Consider the following 25598-nt stretch of genomic DNA (forward strand, 5'->3'; position numbering starts at 1 on the left):
TTTCCCCCCACCCCCGAGTCTGATGGTCAATAGCCACAGGATCGTGTAACACAGAAACAGGTCCTTTGGCCCATCACTTCTAAGTTGTAGAAATTACAATGCAAGATTTAAAAATGCATGTAAAAAGGGCAATGTTAGGATGGTTATGGTGGATTTCAAAATGCAGGTGGATTGGGAAAATCTGGTTGGTGCTGGATCCCAAGAGGACGAATTTATAGAATGTCTACCAGATGGCTTTATGGAACAGATTGTGGTTCATCCCACTAGGGGAATGACAATTCTACATTGGGTATTATGTAATGACCAAGATTTGATAAGGGAGCTTAAGGTAAAGGAACCCTTAGGAGAAAATCATCACAATATGATAGATTTCACCCTGCAGTTTGAAAGGGAGAAGCTAAAATTGGATGAATCAGTGGTGGAATAATGGTAGCTACCAAGACATGAAAGAGGAACTGGTAAAGCAAAGGCATCCTATGCATGCCTGCACCATATGTCTTATTGCCTTATTGTAGACACAACAGATTGCAGGTACATAAAACCTGGAGCAACATGAAAAAAACATTGGAGGAACTCACTGGGTCAGGCAGCATTCATGCAGAGGAACAGATTATCAATGTTTTGGGCTCTCTAATATCTCAACCCAAAAATGTTGGCTGTCCATTTCCCTCCATAAACACAAGAAATTTTGCAGATGCTGGCAATCACAAGCTACACACAGAATGCTGGATGCTCTCAACAGGTCAGGCAACATCTGTGGAGAAAAATTAACAGTTGACATTTTGGGTCAAGACTCATCATCAGAATCAAGTCTAGACCTGAAAAGTCAACTGTTCATTCGTCTCCATGGATGCTGCCTGACCTACTGAGTTCCTGCAGCAATTTGTGTGTGTACCTCGGAATTCAGCTTCTTTAAAGATTTCCCTAGGAAGTCTGTTTAGCCAGGAGTTAATATGGTGATGGACAGATTGATAAGATTGATTGTGGATAGTTTTGCAGTGGGCTTCCAGAAGGCATGTGGGATGTGCATATGCAAGTTAGTCTGCAGCCACGTTGAATAAGAAGCACTTTCGTGGGGCATGGTGGTCGATAGCCACTTTGCAGACTGGAAGGACTATGCTACAAGAATTATAGAGTCATAGAGCACTAAAGCACAGAAACAGGCCCTTCAGCCCAGCTAGTCTATTCTGACTATTAATCTACCTAGTCCTATCAACCAACACCTTGACCATAGCACTCCCATCCATGTACTTATCCAAACTTCTCTTAAATGTTGCAATCAAACCCACATCCACCATTTCCACAAGCTGCTCCTTTCACACTCCGAGTGAAGAAATTTTCCCTAAGGTTCCCCTTCAATATTTCACCTTTCACCCTTAAACCATGACCTCTAGTTCTAGTCTTATTCAACCTCAATGGAAATAGACTGCTTGCATTTACTCTATCTACACCCCTCATAATTTTGTATATCTCCAACAAATTTCCCCTCAATTTTCTACACTCAGGGAATAAAGTCCTAACATCTTCAACTTTTCCCTATAACTCAGGTCCTCAACTCCCAGCAACATCCTTGCTCAGTAAAGACAGGTTGCCTTCCCCATAATTAAAGGATGACTAGATTGAAATATAGGTGAAATGAAGGAAAATAACAGGTCATGATAGGAAAACCCAGATCAAGGCCAATAAAATGCAACCAATTTACTTCAAACCTGAAAAAATACAAAGGGATATTAAATTGAAATTGGAATTGAAGTCAATTTATTATTGCAACATGCACAAAGATAGTTAAGATCTTATCTTGCATATTGTTCATCAAACTATTACATAATGCATTGAACAAGAACACAGTAAAACTAAAGTGCTACAGCTACAGAGAAAGTGCAGGCAGACAATAAGGTACCAGGTCATAACGAGGTAGATTGTGAGGTCAAGAGTCCATCTCACCATACTAGTGAATTATTTAATACAGCAGGGTAGGAGCTGTAGAGAGGGACAGGGAGGAAAAGGAGAAATCAAAGTAGGTTAAACTGCCATGTAAGCTGGCTTTTAATGAGCTCAAGTCCTTTTGCAAACCACCTTGTAGTGTTCATAGCATCTGGACGTGTGCAGCAAGAAGACAGCAGTGAACATGGAACACAGAACATTACAGCACAGGAAAAGGCCTTTTGGCCCAGAATACTATAAGACATAGGAGCAGAATTAGGCCATTTCCTGTAAGCATTTCCTACTCAGAGCAATGGTTGGTCTGTGCAGTTGTAAAAAAAAATAGAACATTGCCTAGAACCATCAAACATTCTTCATACTGTATGCTGGGCCTTTCATCGTCGGGATCATCCTCCAGACATGTTCCAATGTCAGCACATGCTTTCAAATTGGCCCAAAATTGCTCACAATACTTCAAAGTGCAGTCTGACCAAGGCCTTATAAAGCCTCAGTATTACATCCTTGCTTTTATACTCTAGACCTCTCAAAATGGATGCTTAACATTGCATTTGCCTTCCTTACTACCCACTTAGCCTGCAAGTTAACCTTTAGGGAATCCTGCATGAGGTCTCCCAAAGCTCTTTGTATTTGTGCCAACCACGATACCTTTCCAAACTGATCCCATTTGCCTGCGCATGATCTATATCCCACAATCTGCTGCTTGTTCATGTGCCCCTTAAAAATTTGTATCAAATCTGCTTCCATTCCATGCACCCAACCCTCTCTTTATAAAAAAAATTCCCCTATTAACTTCCCCCATTAACTCTAAAGAATGTGCTGAAGTTCCTCATGTCAGGAGAGAAACCATGCAGTAGTATTTCCCTTCACCACAGTTAGCTGAAAATTCTGCCAAGTTCAACTTCCATTCACTTCAATTGAAGTAATCTCGGGTCCCATTCAGATTCAAGTCACCAGACAACAATAAAACAGTCATTGAAGGGGCAGAGATGAAAATTTTAGCTTTGTTTGTCATTTGTACATCAGAATATCGAAACGGACTGTGAAATGCACCATTTCCATCAGTGACTAACATAATCTGAAAATGTGCAGAAAAGTGTTGCCACGTTTCCAGCGCCATCATGGCATGCTTACAACTCGCTAATCCGTAAGTGGGAGGAAACTGGAGCACACAGAGGAAACCCACGGGGTCAGGGGGAAAATGTACAAATTCCTTACAGACAATGGTGGGAATTGAACCCAGACTGCCAGCGCTGTAGAACATTATACTACCATGCCGTCCACCATGATTGCACTTTCAGTGATCTAAGTGAAGCTAAATAACACTCGTCTCTTCTTACGCAGAAAGGCAAGAATCTCCGAAGTGTTTCCACGTACACCTACATCTTGACAAGTGCGGAGCAGGGAGCAGAGGTTGCTGAAGTTGTCAGCAAAGAATCCCACCAGTTCACACCATTTAATGAGCTCGATGGTGCAGCAAGCACTGACTCAAGGTGAACGTAAAAATGAGAATTTATTATTTTGGGGTATGAAGTCTGAATCTTGTTATCACCAGACCATAAGACATAGAAGTCGAATTGGGCTATTTGGCCCATTGAGTCTGCTCCACCATTTATCATGGCTGATCCATTTCACTCCAAACCCCATTCCCCTGCATTCTCCCCCAAACCTTTCAACCTATCAACCTCCAACTTAAATGCACCCAGTGACTTAGCCTCCTCAGTCACCTGTGGCAATGAGTTCCACAGATTCACCACTCTCTGGCTAAAGAAATTCCTCCTCATCTCCATTCCAAGTGGACGTCCCTCTATTATAAGTCTGTGCCCTCTGGTCCTAGACTCCCCCACTATACAAAGCATCCTCTCCACATTAACTCTATCTAAGCCTTTCAATATTCAATAGGTTTCAATGTAATACCCCCCATTTTTTAAATACGAGTGAAAAAAGGTGAAATCTCCTTTATTGAAATCTCTCTCTGTGTCCAACCTGCATTTTTGAACATAAGGTAGGGACGTGTTGGGCGCAACTTTGTGGACCGAAGGACCTGTATTGTGCTGTAGGTTTTCTATGTTTCTATGTTTCTACATAGAACAATATAGCACAGTAATACTCTTCAGCCCACAATGCTGTGTTGACTTTTTAAACTAAAACAAAAGGTTAATCTATCCCTTCCCTTTGGAGATAGAAGAGATGGTGGATGCTGGAATCTGGACCAAAAGTGTACAGTAATTAGCGTGAATGCATCATGAGTTTGTTTAATGAGACCGTTCGAACAATCTATAAATATGTTTAAGGATTTATATACAGACATTAAGAGACTCAATATTTTCATGTGAATGAAGATGGATGCTAAGCCATTGATAGTCACTGAAAGCTATGTATAGGAGGAGCTGAAAAAACCTTTCAAACACTTATGATTGTAAATAAATAAATTCCACAGATCACCACCCTTTGACTGAAGACTTTCCTCTTCATCTCACTTCTAAAGGGACATGCTTCTATTCTGAGGCTGTGCCTTCAGATCCTAGCCTTTCCTACTAATGAAAGCATCCTCTCCACTCCACTTTATCCAAGCCTTTCAGCATCTGGTAGATTTAAACGAAATCCCCCTCTCATCCTTCTGAACTCCATTTACTACAGACCTAGAGCCACCAAGTTCTCCTCATAACCCTTTAATTCCCTGGATGATTTGTGTGAACCTCCTGTGGGCCTCCAGGGTTAGCACATCTTCCTTATACAAAAGGCCCAAAATTGCTCACAATATTATCATGAGTATAATGAAAAGTAGGAAATAAATGCTGGCATTTCTTGTAAAGCAGAAAGAGTGGATGAGAGAAAAAATTTCCAGTGATACAATTTACCTACTGTCACCTCTACTGGAGCATACAGTAGGTTGCCAACAGCAACTTAGCAGAGTCCTCTGTCTTGGATCAGTCATTGGGTGAAGATCCTTTCTCTCCCAGGAATGAGATCTTCGGAGCTTCTATTTCTGTAGCACTGAGTTTTTGCGTGATGAGATTGCTAGCCTAATGCGCAACCTTTCCCCTTTCGCAGCCGGGTTTGAGGCTATCATGACATGGTTACATTGCTACAAGAAGCAGTTTTAAAATCCTAGTTACAGTATACCTGAAAATGTCCTTCAGTCCTTTGCATGCTGTACCTTTGCCAAACTGAATATTACCAAAGACCATAAGTGAGCAAGTAATGTGACAAGCTATTAAAAAAACTGAAGTGCACCATGGAGAAGGAAAGGCTTAGAGCAATATAGTATTTGCCAAGTGCAGGCAATTGGATCTAGATTAGATAGACATCTTGGATCGGAAGAATGACATGGGCCATATACAGGTAAGTGGGATTAGCTCTGTGGGAACCATGGTTGGCATGGACCAGATGGGCTGAAGGGCTTTTTCAACTGCTATGTTACTCTATGACTTTATGACTCTATTTTCCGCTCTCATTAAGGAGCTTGTCTTTGATTTTGAAAACAGGCAACACCTCTCCTTGTTGGAATTGAAAAATGAGTCATTACCCATGCCCAGTAACTCGATGGAAAAGAGAGGAGGTCTGAAGTTCCAGTTTTCCAATGAGCTGATGCAAATGCCAATGCAGTTTGTCAAGCCCTCATATAGTGACTCCAAGGTACGTGCAACTATGTCCTAGTTATACCTTTGAAAATTTCTACATTCACCTTCTCCATGATTTTGCCTAAGTCAGTATCTGGGAGTTCCTCCAGCACAAGACCTTTGCAGTTCAAGCCTCTTGGACATTCTGGTCTCCATCAACAGCAGCCATGACTTCAGCAGCATGGCTCGTAGGCATCCAGCACATCACAGGCTTTTCCCTCCCCCGTCCTCTCAGAACCTGCTTGCTTGCCAAGCTCATGTCAGTTGTCTCTAGAACAGAACACTACAGCCTTGATGACGTGCTGACCCCTTAACCACTCTAAAATCCATCTCACCCTTCCCCTCCCACATAGCCCTGAATTTTGCTCTCACTCATGTGGTATCTAAGAGCTTCTTAAATGCCTCTAATATATCTACCACCGCCATCTGGCAGCACATCCCATGCATCCCATGATACCACTCTCTATGTTATCCCTCTCAACTCCATTCTCCTACCTTCTCCCTGTAATCTTCGATCCCCTTACTAATCAAAAGCTATCAACCTCCACTTCAAATATATCATGACCTGGTCTTCACAGCATCTGTGGCAATGAATTCACCATTCTCCTCATCTCTAGTCTAAAGGGATATCCTTCTATTCTGAGACTGTGCCCTGTGGTCCAAGACTTCCTCACTGGAGGAAACAGCCTCTCCACATCCACCTTATCTCGGCCTTTCAGTATTTGATAGGTTTCAAAGAGATCCCCTCTCATTCTTGTAAACTCCAGCGAGTACAGGCCCAGAGCCATCGAACAGCCCTCGTACTTTAACCCTTTCATTCCCAGTAGCATTGTCGTGAACTTCCTCATCCAGTGCCGGCATATCCTCTCTTAAAACTGCTCATCATATTCTTTTCAGGTCAGTAATGACCTTATTAAACAAAGGAACAGGTTCAGTGAGGTAGATAGCCATCCATGCATTTTGACATGTGCATACAGTAAGTCCTAGTATTTTGGCTTCTGTGGATGGGGTCTCAGCTTTTGATGAAGTTTAGAATTCATGGCTGTCTGTTATTTTTGAGCTGTGTTCTGGGGTCATATAGTGTTACAGCACAGAACAGGCCCTTTAGCCCATTTAGTCTGTGCCAAAATATCCTGTCTAGTCCCATCAACCTGCACATGAGCCATAGTCCTTCATACTTCTCTCATCCATGTATTTATCTAAAGTTCTCTTAAATGTTGCATTGGACCAATATCCTTCACTTCTGCTGGCGGCTGGTTCCACATTCTCTCCAGCCTCTGTATGAAGAAGTTTCCCCCTCATTACCCTTAAAATGTTTCTCCTTTCACCCTTAACCTATCACATCTAGATCTAGTCTCACCCTATCTCAGTGGACAAAAGCCAACTCATTTTAACCCTATCTATACCCCTCAAAATTGTATATATCTCTCAAATCTCTCATAATTCTCCTATATTCCAGAGAATAAAGTCCTAACCTATTCCTCCCATCCCCATTACTCAGGTCCTCAAGTCCGGGCAACATCCTTGTAAATTTTCTCTGCAGTCTTTCAGTCCTGTTGATATATTTCCTGGTGACCAGAACTGCACGCAGTACTCCCAATTAGGCCTCACCAATGTCTTATACAACTTCAACATAACATCCCATCTCCAGTGCATTCTGAGGTACTTACACTGTACGAGAAAAGACGACAGATTTTCTCTTCTCCATCAATCCAAAGTAAATTTATTATCGAAGTACATATATATCACCATATAATGTCAGGCCAGCATGTGCAGGCACCTCCCAGTCTCCACCCAGCTAATAGGAGTCACCTGCTACTCATTTCTAACTCATTTCCTACAACCCATTTTACCCAGCTCTTATCCACAGTTCTGGTTCACTCATATGGACTAGCTACTCTCAACCAATTGCTCCAAGCCTTCAGTTACCTTGTCATTTTAAGTATCCATTCTCTTTTGTCTTATACCCCCCCTCCCATGGCTTGTTATTTTGCAGTTTTTTAAAATGATCACTTACTTCTAAGTGATCTCTACTGCTCTGCATTTTAGTCAAGCCTCCTCTACATTTCCTGATGATACACTACCTTGAGATTCATTTTTGTACGGCATTCACAATAAAACAAAGAATACAATAGAATTAGTGGTTCCAAACATTTTAACGGAGATGGAGCTGGAGGTGCTCCCCTCACATCCATGGTCCTGAATGTATGCTCCCTCGGTTTGTTTGACAGGTTACCAAGATGCTGGAAGAGTTGGTGCAAAAGAACAAGGTCAAAGCTCATCCTGATGCTCCCCAGATGTTCCTGCATCTGTCTCAGCTGCTGCACTCAGCAAACCTGGCTAACCTCCAAAACCTGTGGGAAAAGAACGCAAACAAACAGAGTAGCAGGTGAAAATGGACGATGAAGCAGGGAGAATGGGTAAAAATTGGTGTGGCAGAGGTAAAAGCAACAAGCCATCTGCTGGAGGAACTCAGTAAGCGGGGTGTCGAACAGAAGTGTTGACTATTCTTTCCCCTCCACAAATGCTGTCCCTCTCAAAGTTCCTCCAACAGAATGTGTGTTGCTCCAGGTTCAACATCTGTTGTCACTTGTGACATCAAAGACCAATTAAACATCCTTACTCAGGTTTCCTCAGGGTACTGGAGCTGTGCACTGTAATGTGATGGGGTCACACACAATATGATTTATTTGTACATGGAAGCCAGGAGGCCAAGAGGACATACTCTCTCAGAATCTGCAGGCTCTCTCTCTATAACTCTACAGGCTTCCCGCAGGTGTTCCAGTTTCCTCCTACATCCCAAAGCCATGAAAGTTGGTAGGTTAACTGGCCAAGTAAATTAGATGACATGTAGTGTATGGGGTGACACAGTAAACTATGAGGCACCATGGAATCGTAGCGGTTAGCGTGATGCTATTACAGCTTGAGGTGTCGGAGTACGGAGTTCAATTCCAGCATCCTCTGTAAGAAAGATTGTGCACATTCTTCCAGTGTGTGTGTGTGTGAGAGTTTCCTCCCGGTAATCTGGTTTCCTCCCACAGTCCAAAGCCATACTGGTCAGTAGATTAATTGTTCATTGTAAATTGCCCAGTGTTAAGGCTAGTATTAAATAGGTGAGTCACGGGTGTGGATGGGCCTGTTCCGCACTGTGTCTCTAAATAAACAATACAATAAAAATCCATTCTGTGTGGGTGAGTCATAAAATGCCAAGGCAGTTGATGGGAATATGGGAAAATATAACGGGAATAGAGTGCATGGATGCTTGAGATTTGGGACAGGTCCATTGTGTGGACACACCAGTTCCAAGCTGTGACTCAGTATTTCATCATGACCTCCCTGTGCTGTACTCTCTGCCTATATTTATAAATCTCAGGATTCCCTCAGCTTTTTAAATTGCCTTCTCAACATGCCCTGTACTTCTAACATACTGTGCATATCTCCCTCCAGATCTGAACGGAGCTCTCTAGTTTATCTTGCTTCTTCACCGTCCTAATGTGGGTGCGTGGAGCACCCTGCCTGGCCTGGTGGTAGAGAAAGATACATTCAGGGCATTTAAGAAACTCTAAGATAGGTACATGAATGAAAGGAAAATGGTGAGCTAAGTAGGAAGGAAGGGTTATATTGATGTTACAGTAGGTTAAAGGGTCGGCAGAACATCATGGGCCGAAGAGCCTGTACAGTTCTATGTTCCAATATCAAACTGGAACATTTCACTTCCACATCATTAAGTTTCCCTTGCCACTTACCTGCTCATTCCTGTAACACGTCTGTATCTCCTGAAGTCTTTTACTATGAGGTCATCACAGTAGCACAATACTGTTACAACTCAGGGCATTTTGGAGTTCGGAATTCAATTCCAGTGTAATGCTACTACAGCGTCAGGAAACCAGGTTCAATTCCCACCGTTGTCTGTGTGCCCTCTCAGTGACACTGGGTGCTCTGGTTTCCTCCCACAGTCCAAATTCATACCTGTTAATTGGTCATTGAAAACTGTCCTGTAATTAGGTCAGTGTTAAAAAGGTGAGATGCTGGGTGATGCAGATCATTGGGCCAGAAGGGCCTTTTCCATGCTGTATCTCTAAATAAATACAGTAGATAGATAGATAGACAGATAGGTAGATAGATAGATAAATAAAGAAATAAATAAAATTATCAAATATTCCACTCACAGTTCACTACATTTTTGCACTTCCTGTTATCTTTAAATTTGAAAATGGTGCTCAATAAAACACATCATTAACATACAGAGAGAAAAGCATTGTCCCAGCATCAATCCCGAGTGAACTCCACTGTACCTTTCCCTCCAGACCACAGAGCAATCTCTCTGTTTCATGCCATTAATATGTTTTCTGTTCATGCCACCATAGACACTCTTACTCCATCCCCAGCTACTTCAAAGACAAGCTTAATAAATAAATAAAGTTATTGTCAAATACACAACTAATCTATGCACTGGTGTAATAAAATAACTTCAGCAGCAGATAATATAGAACATCGAACATTACAGCACAGTGCAGGCCCTTTGGTCAATGATGTTGTGGCCTCTACGTATAGCTCTTAGTCTTCTGCTGCTTATTGTATTGTGTATGTAGGAGGTGGATGTTGAATAGCGGCACCATCGCAATGCAAGAAGCTACAGGTTTGACGTGTTGTACTTTCAAAGATGCTCTTTTGCACACCACAGTCATAACACTTAGTATTTGAGTTACTGTCACCTTCTTGCCAGCTTGAACCAGTCTGGCCATTCTCCTCTGACCTCTTTCATTAACAAGACATTTTCTCCAACAGAACTGCCACTCGCTGAATATTTTTTTTGTTTCTCATGCCATCCTCTGTAAACTCTAGAGACTGTTGTGTGTGAAAACCCCAGGAAATCAACAGTTTCTGAGATACTCAAATCACCCTGTCGGACACCAACAAACATTCCACAGTCAAAGTCACTTAGATCACATTTCTTCCCTGTTCGGTCTGAACAACAACTGAACTTCTTGACCATGTCTGCATGCTTTTATGCTTTGAGTTGCTGCCAGATGATTGGCTGATTAGATACTTGCATTAACAGGCAGGTGTTCAGGTGTACCTAATAAAGAGGCCAATGAATGAATGAATGGATATACTCTGTCTCAAATCTGTTTTCCTGTGTATGTAGACAGTGGATTCTGGACAGCATCTCCATCACTGCAACTCAAGATGCTATTCGATTCATCCAAAACAAAATTGAGCAGGACAAACTTTCGCAGTTCGAGGCGGCCCAGGCACTGTTTTTCGTCCTGCACTCCATCAAACCTGACTGTCACGGTGTGGACAATGCTACGGTAAATATTCACTTCTCTGCTCTTAGAAGACCAGGACCCCCACCGGGACCCAAATCTGAATTAACAACCCACTGTTCACACTATACTACTCCCCCTAGCTCTGCACCGGCACTGTCATTCATTGGAAGACCGGCTTATTATTGTCATATTTACCAAGGTAGAGTGAAAAATCTGCTTCACATTCAGCTCATACAGATCAATAGATTACACGTTACATTGAGGTAGTACAAGGTAAAACAATAACAGAACGCAGAATAAATTGTTACAGTTAGAGAGAAAGTCCAATAAAGATAGACAGTAAGGTGCAAAATCATAATGAGATAAATTGTGAAATCAAGAGTTCCTCTTAACATACTAAGAAGACAAGTCTGAGTTAACTTCGCACCATTCACACTAAACTTGCCCTCCACTGTTCATTGGGTAATTGGCTTATCGTTGTCACATGGACTGAAGTACAGTGAACAGCTTGTCTTACACACAGTTCATACAGATCAAATCATTAAACAACGTATTGAGGTAGAACAAAATAAAGCAATAACTATGCAGAATCAAATCACGGTGCACCCACACAACATATACCACACACAGCACATAAAACACAATATTACCACAAATAACTTAATAAAGTATAATTCAAAATGCTTGTAGTGTGCAGCACAGGCAAATTCTTAAATTATATTTTCTTAACTTATTGATGGTAATATTTTGATTTATGTGCTGAGTTAACATAGAATTCTCCATTTAAGATAAATGACCCTGTCACTCAGAGGGTCGTGAATCATTAGAACTCTCTTCCTCAAAGGGAAATGGAAGAAGGTAGATAGAAGCTTGTTAAACCAGAGGGGCAAGAGATTACAATAATTGAACATACAATATGTACTCAGTGGATACTTTATTCGGTATCTCTTATACCTAATAAAGTGGCCACTGAGAGTATGTTTGTAGTCTTCCCCTGTATCTCATCCACTTCAAGGTTCGACATGTTGTGCATTCAGAGATGTTCTTCTGCACACCACTGTTGTAACATGTGGTCATTTGAGTTACTGTTGCCTTTCCTGTAAGCAGTCAACTGGAACTGCCATTTACAGGACTTTTTTTTTGTTTTTCGCAACATTTTCTGTAAACTCCAAAGACTGTTGTGCATGAAAATCCCAGGAGATCAGCAGTTTCTGAGATACTCAAACCGCCCCGTCTGGCACAAACAATCATTCCATGGTCAAACTCACTTAGATCATATTTCTTCCCAGATGTTTAGTCTGAACAACAACTGAACCTCTTGACCACGCTTTTCTGCATTGTCAAATCACCTGTAAGTGGCAGGACTCTGAATTGTATATGAAGTCTGGGGTGTAGATGGTGACGGGTCAACAGGCTGAGTACAGAAAAGTGGTGGACAATTTTGTTGAGTGATGTGGGCTGGATCACCTGCAGCTCAACATCACTAAGACAAGGGAGCTGGTGGTGGACTTCAGGAAGGTGAAAACACCCTGTATTCCCGTCTCCATCAAGAGAACAGGTGTGGAAGTCATCCAGGACTACGAGTACCTGGAAACTCACCTGGACAATAAACTGGAATGGACTAATAACACAGGGGCTCTATACAGGAAGGGACAGAGCTGACTGTACTTCCTGAGGAGGTTCTGGTTATTCAATATCTGCAATACTAAGCTGCAGATGATCTACAACTCAGTGGGGGCCAGCATTCTATTCTACGCTGTAGTCTGCTGAGGTGCCCCTGCGCTGCTAACCACAGTATCTGATCCACATCTCTACAATCTCACACACTGTGACCATCTGGACAGGTAGCCTGTTATCCAGGACACCAGTGGAGCATCCACCTGCATCTCTGTGAGCTTACTCCCTAGTAAAGCAGGTCATATGGTGTTAAAAGCCCTGGAGAAGTCAAGGAACATGATTCTCATAGTGCTGCCTGGCTCACTGAGATGTGTGTAAACCCGTTGAAGCAGGAAGAAAATGGCGTCTTCAACAGAACAAAACAGAACACAACAATTTACAAAATAACAGCAAAACAAGCCCCTTTCATACCTCCCACCCACCCACGTACAGCAACAGTCCATAAGATATAGGAGCAGAATTAGGCCATTCAGCCCATCAAGTCTGCTCTGCCATTTCATCATGGCTGATCCCCATGCACCCGCCTTCTCACCATTTCCTTTGATGCCCTGACCAATCAGAAAACTATCAACTTCCACTTTAAATATACCCACAGTATGTGGCAGAGCATTCCACAGATTCACTACTCCCCAGCTAAAAAAAAATTCCTCCTTACCTCTGTTCTAAAAGGTCACCTCTCAATTTTGAGGCTGTGCCCTCTAGTTCTGGATACCCCCACCATAGGAAACATCTTTTCCACATCCACCCTATCTAGTCCTTTCAGCATTTGGTATGTTTCTGTGGGATCCCACCACGTTCTTCTAAATTCTAGTGAGTACAGGCCCAAAGCTGCCAAACGCTCCTCATATGTTAACCCCTTCATTCTGGAATCATCCTCATGAACCTCCACTGGACTGTCTTCAATGACAGCACATCTTTTCTGAGATATGGGGCCCAAAATTGTTGACAATACCCAAGTGGGGCCTGACCTGTGTCTTCAAAAGTTTCAGATTATCCCCTTATTTTTAATATTCTATTACGCTTGAAATAAATCCCAACATTGCATTTGCCTTCTTTACCACAGAATCAAAATGTAAATTAATCTTCTAGGAGTCTTGCACAAGGACTCCTAAGTCCCTTGTTCAAATCTGATGTTTGAACTTTCTCCCCACTTAGATAATAGTCTGCACTATTATTCTTTTTATCAAAATGCTTTATCATACATTGCCCAACAATATACTTCCATCTGCCACTTTTTGCACATTCTTCCAATTTATCTAAGTCCTGCTGTAATCGCATTGCTTCCTCAGCACTACCTACCCCTCCACCTATCTTCGTATCATCCGCAAACTTACCACAAAGCCATCAATTCCATTATTTAAATCATTGACAAACAAGGATAAAAGTAATCCAACTCCAGGACAGGCCTCAGCAGCATCATAGGTCCATAACATCTGATCCACAACATTCACAAGAAAAACATACCTTATTCAAAATTGTAGAAAGAACACAAAGGGAAAAGAAACAAATTAATTGTTACACAATGTGGTGACAGGGTTGCTATACTTGCATAAAGATTAGGGTTGTGCAGGTTGGTACTGGATTTGAATGGTCAAAGGGAAGTTACTATTCTTTAACCTAGTGGTGTGGGACTTCAGGCATCTGTACTTCCTGCCCAGTGGCAGCTGTGAGAAGATCATAAGGCCTAGATGGTGGAGATATTTGATGATGATGTTCCATCCTCGATTAATCTGAGGATTCTGTAGTCTTCAAGGTAAGAGATCCACTAAAGTGACAGTGGACATCTCTGTGTAACACACGCAAAATGGTGGAGGAGCTCAGCAGGTCAGTCAGCAACTTTGGAAGTGAATAAACATTCAACATTTCAAGCCGAGACCATTCATCTAGAGTGGAAAGAAAAGGGGAAGAAGAGGTCAAAAACGTCAACCGTGTATTTCCATAGATGCTGCCTGACCTGCTGAGTTCCTCCAGCATTTTGTGTGTGTTGCTCTGGACTCAATGTCAGCAAGACCAAGGAGCTGATTAATGACCTCAGGAGGAAGAACTCATTATCCAGTCTTTATCATGGGATCAGAGGTGGAAAGTGTCAGCAAGTTTTGTCATTTCAGAGGGCCTGTCCTGGGCCCAGCTCTCAAGTGCAATAATGAAGAAAGCATGGCAATGCCTTTACTTCTTTAGAGAATTGCAAAGATTCGCATGACACCTAAAACTTTGACAAACCTATAGATGTGTGGGGGGAGTGTATTGATGGCTGCATCACAGCCTGGGATAGAAACACCAATGCCCTTGAACGGAAGATGCACAAAAAGTAATGAATATAGCCCAGTTCATCACAAGTAAAGCCTTCCCCACCAATGAGGGCTTCTACATGGACCATTGTCTCAGAAAAGTAGCATCCATCATCAGGGACTTCCACCACTCAGGTCGTACTCTCTTCTTGCTGCTGCCATCAGGAAGAAAGTACAGGAGCCTTAGGATTCACATCACCAGGTTCGGGAATAGTTATTACCCTTCAGCCATCAGGCCCTTGAACGAGAGGTGGTAACTTCACTCAACTTCACTTGCCCCATCGTTGAACTGTTCCCACGACCTATGGACTCATATTCAAGGACACTTCATCTCATGTTCTCAATATTTTTTGCTTATTTATTCATTTTTATTCCTTCCTTTTTCTTATGTATTTACACAGTTAGTTGTGTTTTGCAAATTGGGTGTTTGCCCATCCTGTTTCATTGACTCTATTACGGTTCCTGGATTTACTGAGTATGCCTGCAAGAAAAAAAAATGCCAGGATTGTATATGGTGACAACCATAATAAAGTTTGATAATAAAGTTACTTTGAACTTTGGGTTGCCAGCTACTGTAGACTCTCTCATGTTAGTGAACATCTCTATTTTTTTAAGGAACTTCTGTCCAGCTCTTACATGAACAAGAACCCCTTCCTTCGCAAAATCACCTTGCTCTCATATGGATCTTTGGTGCAGAAATACTGCTCGAGAGTCCAGGTTTGTCCTGACCAAGCTATCAAGGTATGTTGAGTATCAGAAACCTGGTCTGGCTGATTGTATGAGAGTGTGGAGAAATGGGGATGGTTTCTATAATGGCCCTTGTAGAAATACTAGTCCAGATCTCATAGACAGAAGGGAATTCTCTGTTACATCTACGAAGTGGAGTTATATACCAAGCATTTCGCTTGCCCCGATACAAGATTCAAAATTCTTAATGTCATTTCCAGTATACAAATATAAAGGAGGACGAAATAATTGTTACTCCAGATCAGCACAAAAAAACAGAAGATAAATACCACAATAATAAATAAGAATAAATGCATAAGATATCTTATATACATAGATTGACTGAATATTCATAAAGTGACACTAGGCATAAGAGTGTCTGTAGATCACGTGATTGACAGGAAATGATAAAGTGGTGGGGGGGTTGTGGAGGGGTAGGTTAGTGACTGGAGGTGTTGATCAGCTCTACTGCTTGGGGAAAGTAACTGTTTTTGTATCTGGTGACCCTGGTGTGGATGCTACATAGCCTCCTCCCTGATGGGAGTGGGACAATTAATCCTCCTGGTCAATCCTCCTGGTGTTACTGGCACCTTTCTGTGTATGTGCCCTTAATGGTGGGTAGGCTGCTACCAGTGACTTGGGTGGTTTTGACTACCTGTTGTAGAGCCTTTCTATCTGCTGTCGTTTCTACATCATGGAGTGATGCAGCTTGTTACGGTGCTCTCTACTGTACATCTGTAGAAGGATGCGAGTATGGATGGTAGGGCAGTTGACCAGCCCCAGCTGTTAATTTTTATGTTTAATACATTTAAGGTGAGAGGGATTAAGTTCAAAGAACGTTTGTGTGGGACAGTTTTTTTTAACACAGAGTGTGCTGGGTGCCTGAAATGTGTGAAGACAAACATGAAAGAGGCATTCTTGGATGGGGACGTGAATGTGCAGGAATTGGAAGGCACAATATGTAGGCAGTAGAGATTAGGTTAGTTGTACATCTGGTCAGCACAACATTGTGGCTCCTAGGGCCTGTTCCTGTGCTGTACTGGTCTCTGTCAAGCAACGCACAGACAAAATGCTGGAGGAACTCAGTAGGCCAGGCAGCATCTATGGAAAAAAGTACAGTCAACATTTCAGGTCAGAACTCCTCAGCAGGACATCTTCTCTTGTATTTTGTGTGTGTTGCTCGGATTTCCAGCGTCTGCAGATTTTCTCTTCTCTGTGGTCTCTGTCGATGTTCTTTGTTATTGAATTCTCATCTTTTTTTTATTTTATTGAGAGGTGCAGCCTGTTAACAGGCTCTTTTGTGCCCAATGAGCTCAGACTGCCCAATTCGTCCCATGTGACCAATGACCTGCTAACCCATACAGCTTTGGAATGTGGGAGGAAACCAGAGCACCCAGAGGAGACCCATGCGGTTATGGGGAGAACGTACAAACTGCTGACAGACTAACACACACAAAATGCTGGATCAGGTAGCATCTCTGGAAAGCAATAAAGAGTTGACGTTTCGGGCCAAGACCCCCTCATCAGGACTTTTTAATTCTTTTGCATAGATGCTGCATTTTGTGTGTGTTAGTCTGGAATTCCAGCATCTGCAGAATCCCCTGTGTTCATGATTTGCTGTGGTGGGGTTTGAACCCGGGTCACTAGCGCTGTAATAGTGCTATGCTAACCACTATACTACCGTGTCTTCTTTTCTCTGCAGCCAATCCACGACCTTGTGGTCGAAGCTGGCAACAGGGGTCATGAAGAAGAAATAATCCTGGGTCTCAAAGCAATTGGCAACGCGGGCCAGCCAGCCAGCCTGAAGCGCATCCAGAAGCTCCTGCCAGGATTCAGCAGTTCTGCCAACGGCGTCTCAAACAGAGTCCAGATGGAGGCTGTGATGGCCTTACGTAATATCGGCAAGAAGGAGCCACACAAGGTGAGAGAGATGGGTTGGAAGACTGGATCTTGAGGATAGCACTGTGGTTGAGGGGTGAGTGATGGTAGTGGTGGTGGGGTGATATTTCCTGCCACCCTTTCAATGTTAGCACTCAATATGCGATTGATCGGAAGTTCAGATCAAAGGCCAGAAGTTGGTCAGAAGTCCAAAAATTGAGGCCTGACGGCTGGAGCCCCAAGACTGCAAATCTCTGTGAGTCTGCTGGGGATAGTGAAGCCCCAATGTCTATGAATCTACTGGGGATAGTGAAGCCCCAATGTCTATGAATCTACTGGGGATAGTGAAGCCCCAATGTCTACGAATCTTCTGGGGATGTCGAAGGCCCAATGTCTGCGAATCTACTGGGGACGTCGAATGCCCAATGTCTACAAATCCACTGGGTATGTTTGTAGGCCCAATGTCTACGAATCTACTGGGAATGTCGAAGGCCCAGTGTCTACAAATCTACTGGGGATGTCGAAGCTCCAATGTCTACAAGTCCACAAATCATCTGGAGGTTGGAGGCCAGAGAAAATGGCCTGTCCTGAGATTAGGAGATTGGGTATGTTCCCTCAGCACATTGTTGGGTATATTAACAATTTGACCAAAAGACACAGGAGGAGAATTCAGTCCATTGAGTCTGCTCCATCATTTGATCATGCCTGACCCATTTCCCTCTCAATCCCATTCTCCTGCCATCTCCCTGAAACCTTTCTCACCCTAACTAATCAAGAACGAATCAATGCTGCAACTCACCCACTGATTTCAATTTTGCCCTATCATCTCCTGGCCTTCCTGACAGTGTCACTGAACATTGCCTCTATTTGTATACCAACTGCCCCCTCCTCACCCCTATCACTGTTTACCATCCCACTGCCAAATTTCAAACCCTCCCGGACAGCTCTAGCAAACCTGCCTGCAAGGGTATTGGTCTCCTTCAGGTACAGGTGTAACCCGCACTTTTGTTCAGGTCAATAATCCAGAAATCTGAAACCCTGCCCCCCCCCCCCCCCCGCACCAATTCCTCAGCCAAGCATTCATCTACCAAATCATCCTATTCTTATCCTCACTGGAGTGTGGCACAGGCAGCAATCCAGAGATTACTTCCCTGGAAGAGGTCCTGCTTTCGAACTCCCTATGTCATTGGTGCCAATACGTACCAGGACTTCTGGTTGCTCAGCCTCCCCCTTTAGGATGATGTGGGACTGATCCGAGGCATACCTGACCCTGGCACTTGGGAGGTAGCATACCATCCGGGCGTTGTTCTCTATTACATCCACAATATCTCGTGCTTACTACTCTAACTAAGGAATCCCATATCACTTCTGCAGTCCTCTTCGCCCCATTCCTTTCTGAGCTACAGTGCCAGAGATCCTGTCACTGCAGCTCCCTCTGGTTGGTCGTCCTCCCCAGCAGTATCCAAAACGCTATGCTTCTTATTGAGGGAAACAGCCACAGGGGTATTCTATACTGGCTGTTCAGTTCCCTTCCCTCTCCTGACGGTCACCCATTTTCTTGCCTCCTGAAACTTAGAAATTATTACCTCCCTATAACTCCTATCTATCACTTCCTCAGTCCCTGTAAGAGCCGAAGATCATTGAGCTACGACTCCAGTTCCTTACGCTTTCTCTGAGGTGCTGCAGCTCGGTGTACCTGGTACAGATGTGGCTAACCAGGAGGCTGGAGGTCTCCCAGAATTCCTACTTCTCACACAAAGAACACAGCACAGCCCTGGAGCCACTCTCACTGCACTAGTTATGCACTTACAGACGAAGAATGAAGAAGAGGAAACTTACCAGCTATGTACCTCACCCAAGCCTGATGAGCCAAAGCCTCTCCACTCTAACACTGCTTACTCCAACAATGGCCACTCCACTTGCCCCTGCCTTACTTTATTTGCCCTTGCTAATGAATCAGGATTTGATTGGGCCACTGGAAAATGTCGAAAGCCCATGAGCGTTCATTTCCAGATCTCACTCACGGTCCTATGAGTCACCTCCTCTCTTGGTCCTGATTCAACTGAGCTGTTGGAAAAAATTGGTTTGTTAACACAAATGATGCATTTCACTGTATGTTTTGATGTACACGTGACAAATATAAAGTATCTCACTGAAAGATCTTTAAGTTGCCTCCTCTCTCATCGTGATTCGATTAGGCTGTTACCAGAATTTTAGAGAGGTTGAGCAGCTTGGAACTTTCTTCATTATAGTTTAGGAGACTGAGAGATGTATAAAATTATGAGGGCCATAGATTGCGAATATGCACAGTTTTTCCCCAGGGCTTGGGGGTCAAGAACTAAAGGGCACAGATTTAAGATCAGAGGGGAGAGAATAGGAACCTGACAGGCAACTTTTTCACCCAGAGAGTGATCTGTATATGGAATGAGGAAATGATTATAGACAATAGGTGCAGGAGTAGGCCATTCAGCCCTTCAAGCCAGCACCGCCATTCAATGTGATCATGGCTGATCATCCACAATCAGTACCCCGTTCCTGCCTTTTCCCCATATCCTGTGACTCCGCTATCTCTATCTAACTCTTTCTTGAAAGCATCCAGAGAATTGGCCTCCACTGCCTTCTGAGGCAGAGCATTCCATAGATCCACAACTGTCTGGGTGAAAAAGTTTTTTCCTGAACTCCGTTCTAAATGGCCTACCCCTTATTCTTAAACTGTGGCCTCTGGTTCTGGACTCCCCCAACATCAGGAACATGTTTCCTGCCTCTAGCGTGTCCAATCCCTTAATAATCTTATATGCTTCAATCAGATCCCCTCTCATCCTTCTAAATTCCAGTGTATACAAGCCCAGTTGCTCCGATCTTTCAACATATGACAGTCCCGCCATCCCGGGAATCAACCTCGTGAACCTACGCTGCACTCCGTCAATAGCAAGAATGTCCTTCCTCAAATTTGGAGACCAAAACTGAACACAGTACTCTAGGTGGGGTCTCACCAGGGCCCTGTACAACTGCAGAAGGACCTCTTTGCTCCTATACTCAACTCCCCTTGTTATGAAGGCCAACATGCCATTAACTTTCTTCGCTGCCTGCTGTACCTGCATGCTTACTTTCAGTGACTGATGACTAAGGACATCTAGATTTTGTTGTATTTCCCCTTTTCCTAAATTGAGGCAGATACATTAACAAAATTTCAAAAGCACTTGGGCGGTACATGACTAGAAAAGATTCGGAGAGTCATGGGCAAATGGCACAAGCTTAGATGGGTTTCTTGGTCGGCGCGGACCAGTTGGGTTGAGGAGCCTGCTTCCGTGCTGCAAGATGCGAAGACTCTAACTGGTAAAGGGATCTTTCTCTGCAGTGCACTAATAACACTGGACAACTAATCTTTTCGAAAGTGTTGCTACCTCAGAATTTTGTTTTTTTGTTTCTGATAGAGTACTTGAAGCTGAACATTAAAATATTTTCAGACTATTTGTATCACATAGGCATTAGGAGAAAGAAGAAATTAACTTCTATTGAATATAATGTGCTAAGTTACATAATGGTGTTGCTACTTCGCAATGGTTCAACTAAGTTAAAAATGTTTTGTTGATGGTTTTTGTTTGTACTCAATGTCTGAAGCTTCTCACTTAACTGTCCAACAATGTTGAGCCAGCATTGATGGTTTCCAGTTGCCCTGATACCATTTCTCCATGACCACAATGTCCTGGTGAAACCTTTCACCATGCTCATCACTGACAGCAGCAAGATTTGCAGGGAGGAAGTCTAAATGGGAATGCAGGAAATTAATGACATGTTGCATTTCATGGTTTCGTATGCTTGAAGTATGTAGTTTGGTGCACTGGTTGCCAAGAAAAATTTCAACAACATCCTTGAATGCTTTCCATGTGATTTTCTCTGTCCCACAAGAAGTTTTTCAAATTACCCGTCACTGATGACCTGTTTGATTTGTGGACTAATAAAAATGGCTTCCTTAATCTTGCAATAGTTACCCTGACTTGAATTATGAAGTGAAATAACAAATATGGGCAATTTCAAAACATGTGACAGAAATTTCATGATCTATAAGATATGCCTGAAAGTATTATGGAAGCAAAATCTTTGTTGTCCAGTGTAACAGCTCTTTGACCCTAAAACCCTCTGGCAGGTCCAGTGATCGTGAGAGGTGTGATAGAAGATTCAAGATTCAGTATTGCTTAATGTCATTTCCAGTCCACAAATGTAAAGGAAAATGAAATAATTGTTAGGCCAGATACAAATCAGCATAAAAAAACAACACAGTATGATAAAGAACACAATAATATAAAGATAAACACTTAAGATAGCTTATACACATGGATTGATTGTATAGGCACAGGAGTGTCTTTACATAAGGTGACTGACAGGAAATGATGGTGGTTGGGGGGTGTGAGCTAGGGGGTGGACGTATTGATCAGCCTCACTGCTTGGGGAAAGCAACTGCTTTTCAGTCTGGTGGTCCTGGTGTGGATGCTACATATCCTCCTCCCTGAGGGGAGTGGGACAAACAGTCCATGTGCAGGGTGGGTGGGTACGTTTATGTCATTGCTGGCCCTATTCCAGCATCTTTCTGTATATATGTCCGTGATGGTGGGCAGGCTGGTGCCAGAGATGCTTTGGGAAGTTTTGACTACATGTTATAGAGCCTTCCTGTTTGCTGTGGAGCAGTTTCTGTTCCATGTAGTGATGCAGCTTGTCAGGATGCTCTCTGCCGTGCATTTGTAAAATGGTGTGAGTGTAGATGCGATTGTCCAGCCTCCTCAGAAAGTAGAGGCATTGGTAAGCTTTCCTGGTGGTGCAGAGTATGTCCTGGGACCATGAGTGGTTGTGTGAGATGTGTGAAGCTGCTCACTGCTGTGCCTCTGAGTAAGGAGTGGTGCAAGCTCTCCTGAAGAGGGATGGTAGAAACATAGGCCTTACCACTTGTGACCATCTACATAACCAAGATCCTGACCATAATCTCTCACACAGGTGCAAAACATCGCCATGCAGTTACTTATGAACAAAAAGAACCGTGCACAAATGCGAATAAGGGCCTTTATTGTGTTGATGGAAACCAAACCATCCATGGCTTTAGTGGCCACAGTGACTGACTCATTGATCAGAGACACCAACTTGCATCTGACCAGCTTTGCATATTCCTACATGAAATCGCTGTCAGGAACCTTAGTGCCAGAGCAACATTCACTGTGAGTACAGAACATTCTCACGCCAGTGAGCCATCATGTTTTTAAACTGTAGCTTCTAACATATTTACTTACTGCCCACTAGACTACTGGTATTCAGAGCAGCAACAAAGGTCCTCCATCTCTGTCTGTACAGAAGGATTCTTCATTGCTGTTTCCATAACAATTGGCTTTCGACCAGTCAGGGTTGTTAGTCCTGAGCTGAACCCCCAAACCCGGAGGACCAGTGGACCACTCTTAGCCTGGTCTCTACTGTTTGACCTGCTTGGCATGGGTGACCTAAACCAAGAGCCAAAGCACAAGGCTCTGACTCCGGCCAACATAGCTCTCCAGGCCATTGAGGCAAACCCTACGACAAGGATGTAATCCTCTTGGAGGAGCTTGTAACATAGATTAGGACATTTAAGAGATTCTTAGACAGACGTGAATCAGAATCAAAATCAAGTTTATTTTCACTAACATACAGTATGTGGTGAAATTTGCTATTTGCGGCAGCAGTTCTTTGTATGCATAAAAATTATTATGAATTATGATATGAATATATAAAAATATAAGCAAGTACTGCAAAAAAGAGAGCAAAATAATGATTTGGTGTTCATGGTTTCATGGACCATTTTAAATTACGATGGGGGAGGGAAAGAAGCTGTTCCTAAAACATTGTGTCTTCAGGCTTCTGTACCTCCTTCCCTGAGGGTATAATGAGAAAAGGGCATGCCCCGGGCTGTGAGCGTCCTTCATGATGGACACTGTCTTTTCTGAGGCATCACCTTTTGAGACTTGTGCCCATGATGGACTTGGCTGAGAACACATGACTCAGTTAACATATGTGGAGCATTTGATAGCCCTGGAGTTTAGAAGAATGAGGTAGAATCTCATTGAAAAATATCAAATATTCAAAGGCCTAGAGTGGACATGGAGAAGATGTTTCCAATACTGACAGAGTCTAGGACCAGATAGTGCAGACTCAGAATAGAAGGACATCCCTTTAGAACAGAGATGAGGAAGTATTTCTTTATCCAGAGGGTAGTTAATCTGTGTAATGCTTTACCAGAGATGGCTGCAGAGGCCAAGTCATTTGGCATATTTAAAGCAGAGGTTGATAAGTTCTTGATTAATAAGGGTACAAAGAAGTTAGGAGAAAGGGGTTGAGAGGGAAAATGAATCAGTGTTGATCAAATGGTGTAACAAATCTGCTGGGCTGATTGGCCTAATTCTGCTCCTGTGTCTTATGATATTGAATGGTGGAACAACCTACTCCTCCTTCTGCCTTCTATATTTCTATGTTGATTTAAATGAGCAGCTGAGACAGTATGACAAGATGGCAAGAGAAGAGATTCAGCAGATGCTGGAAATCAAGAGCAACACACACAAAATGCTGGGGGAGCTCAGAATCTCTGAAGGTAAATAGCCAGGCCTAGACCCTTTGCCAGAACTAGAAAGGAAGAGGACAGAAGCCAGAATAGGCGGGTAGGGTAAGGGGAGGAGTATAAACTAACAGGTGATAACTGAAACTAGGTGAGGGAGAAGCTGGGTGGGTGGGGGATGGGGTGAAATAAGAAGCTTGAAAGCAACAGGTGGAAGAGTTAGAGGGAAGAAGAAGAAGGAATGAGATAGGAGAAGGACAGTGGACCATGCAAGAAAGGGAATCTGAGGGAGGTGATGCAATGGTAAGGGGAACAGGGAAGGTGATGAGAAGGGGTGAGAGGGCTACCAGAATGGGGAAAATCAAAAAAGATACTGGGGGGGGGGAATGACAAGACCACCTTTCCTCAGCTGAAGAAAACTGTAGAAACATCAGAAGGTCCATAAGGAGAATTTTTTTGCAGCTAATGAATGGGTGTGCATCTCACAGGAGAGAGTGTTAGCGTGTTAGAAATAATCAGAATTAGAATCAAGTTTATTATCACTCACTTGTGTAACTTGAAATTTGATGTTTTGCAGCAGTGGTGCAGGGCAGATGTAACGTCACTATAATTTTGCACTATTTATTACTTGAGGAGGGGAAAAAGCGTTTAAGAGTGGATCTTCATGCTCCTGTGCCTCCTCCCTGATAGTAATGAGAAGAGGGCGGAGTTCCTTCATCATGGATGCCACCTTTTTAAAATAAATACTGCAAAAAGAGAGCATAATAGTGAGATAGTGTTCAGGGTTCATAGACTGCTCAGAAATCTGATGGCAGAGAGGAAGACATTGTTTCTGATTCATCGAGAATGGGTCTTCAGGCTCCTGCACTTCCTCCCTGATAGTGGTTTTGAAGAAGATATGCCCCATGTAGTGAGGTCCTGAATGATAGATCAGCTTTAAGAGCTCACACTCAGATAAGAAGAACTTGAGATAGAGGGAATGAGTATACGATGCACAATACCATCACAAGGGAATGAAAGCCCTCCTCTGCTGTGAATACTTATGGATCTACTGATGTTCCTGGGCTGTACAAATCTGTGACTCTGTGGTCCTAAAAGCTGCAGCTGAACTCTCTCCCCTCTGAATTCCGCAGGGCTGCTGTTTTCAACGTCGCAGTCAAACGACTGAGTCAGAAATGTGACACTCTCAGTTACCAGTACAGCAAAGGAATTCATTTTGGCTTGTTCAGTGGTAAGTGGGAGGGAGAATCTGTCGCTTGTCCCTTTATCAATGTTTCTTTCTTTGCACACCTTTACAAACGAACAATGGGGAAAATTTCAGCAGTGAACATGGTGGAGGTTCATCCCCCCAATCAATGTCACAATAAACAAATAGCGAATAATAACATTTAATTTAACATCATTTAATAATACTATTAAAGCATTAACAATAATTATATTAATAAATAAATACCATGTAGGCAGCATGATAGGGTGACAGCTAGAGTAATTGGATCCGGCCGCCAATGTTCCTGTTTCAATTCCCACCGCTATCTGTAAGAAGTTTATACATTCTCCGCATAACTGACTGGATGTCCCCTAGGTGCTTTGGTTCCCTCCCACGTACAGGTTATGGTTAGGTTAG

At 43.0% G+C, this 25598-nt stretch overlaps 1 protein-coding gene across 1 annotated transcript in view; it reads left to right on the forward strand.

The window, feature by feature from the left end:
• Nucleotides 1–25598, forward strand: part of LOC140737429 (vitellogenin-like) — a 120344-nt gene that overhangs the window by 15964 nt on the left and 78782 nt on the right. The window contains exons 6-13 of the mRNA XM_073063916.1: nucleotides 3286–3434; nucleotides 5430–5580; nucleotides 7796–7953; nucleotides 10714–10879; nucleotides 15418–15543; nucleotides 17231–17449; nucleotides 22396–22613; nucleotides 25108–25205. Coding sequence (XP_072920017.1) covers nucleotides 3286–3434; nucleotides 5430–5580; nucleotides 7796–7953; nucleotides 10714–10879; nucleotides 15418–15543; nucleotides 17231–17449; nucleotides 22396–22613; nucleotides 25108–25205 — 1285 coding nt within the window. The remainder of the gene's footprint in view (nucleotides 1–3285; nucleotides 3435–5429; nucleotides 5581–7795; nucleotides 7954–10713; nucleotides 10880–15417; nucleotides 15544–17230; nucleotides 17450–22395; nucleotides 22614–25107; nucleotides 25206–25598) is intronic.

This window comes from Hemitrygon akajei, chromosome 12 (assembly GCF_048418815.1).
Source record: "Hemitrygon akajei chromosome 12, sHemAka1.3, whole genome shotgun sequence".
In the NCBI taxonomy this organism is placed as follows: domain Eukaryota; kingdom Metazoa; phylum Chordata; class Chondrichthyes; order Myliobatiformes; family Dasyatidae; genus Hemitrygon; species Hemitrygon akajei.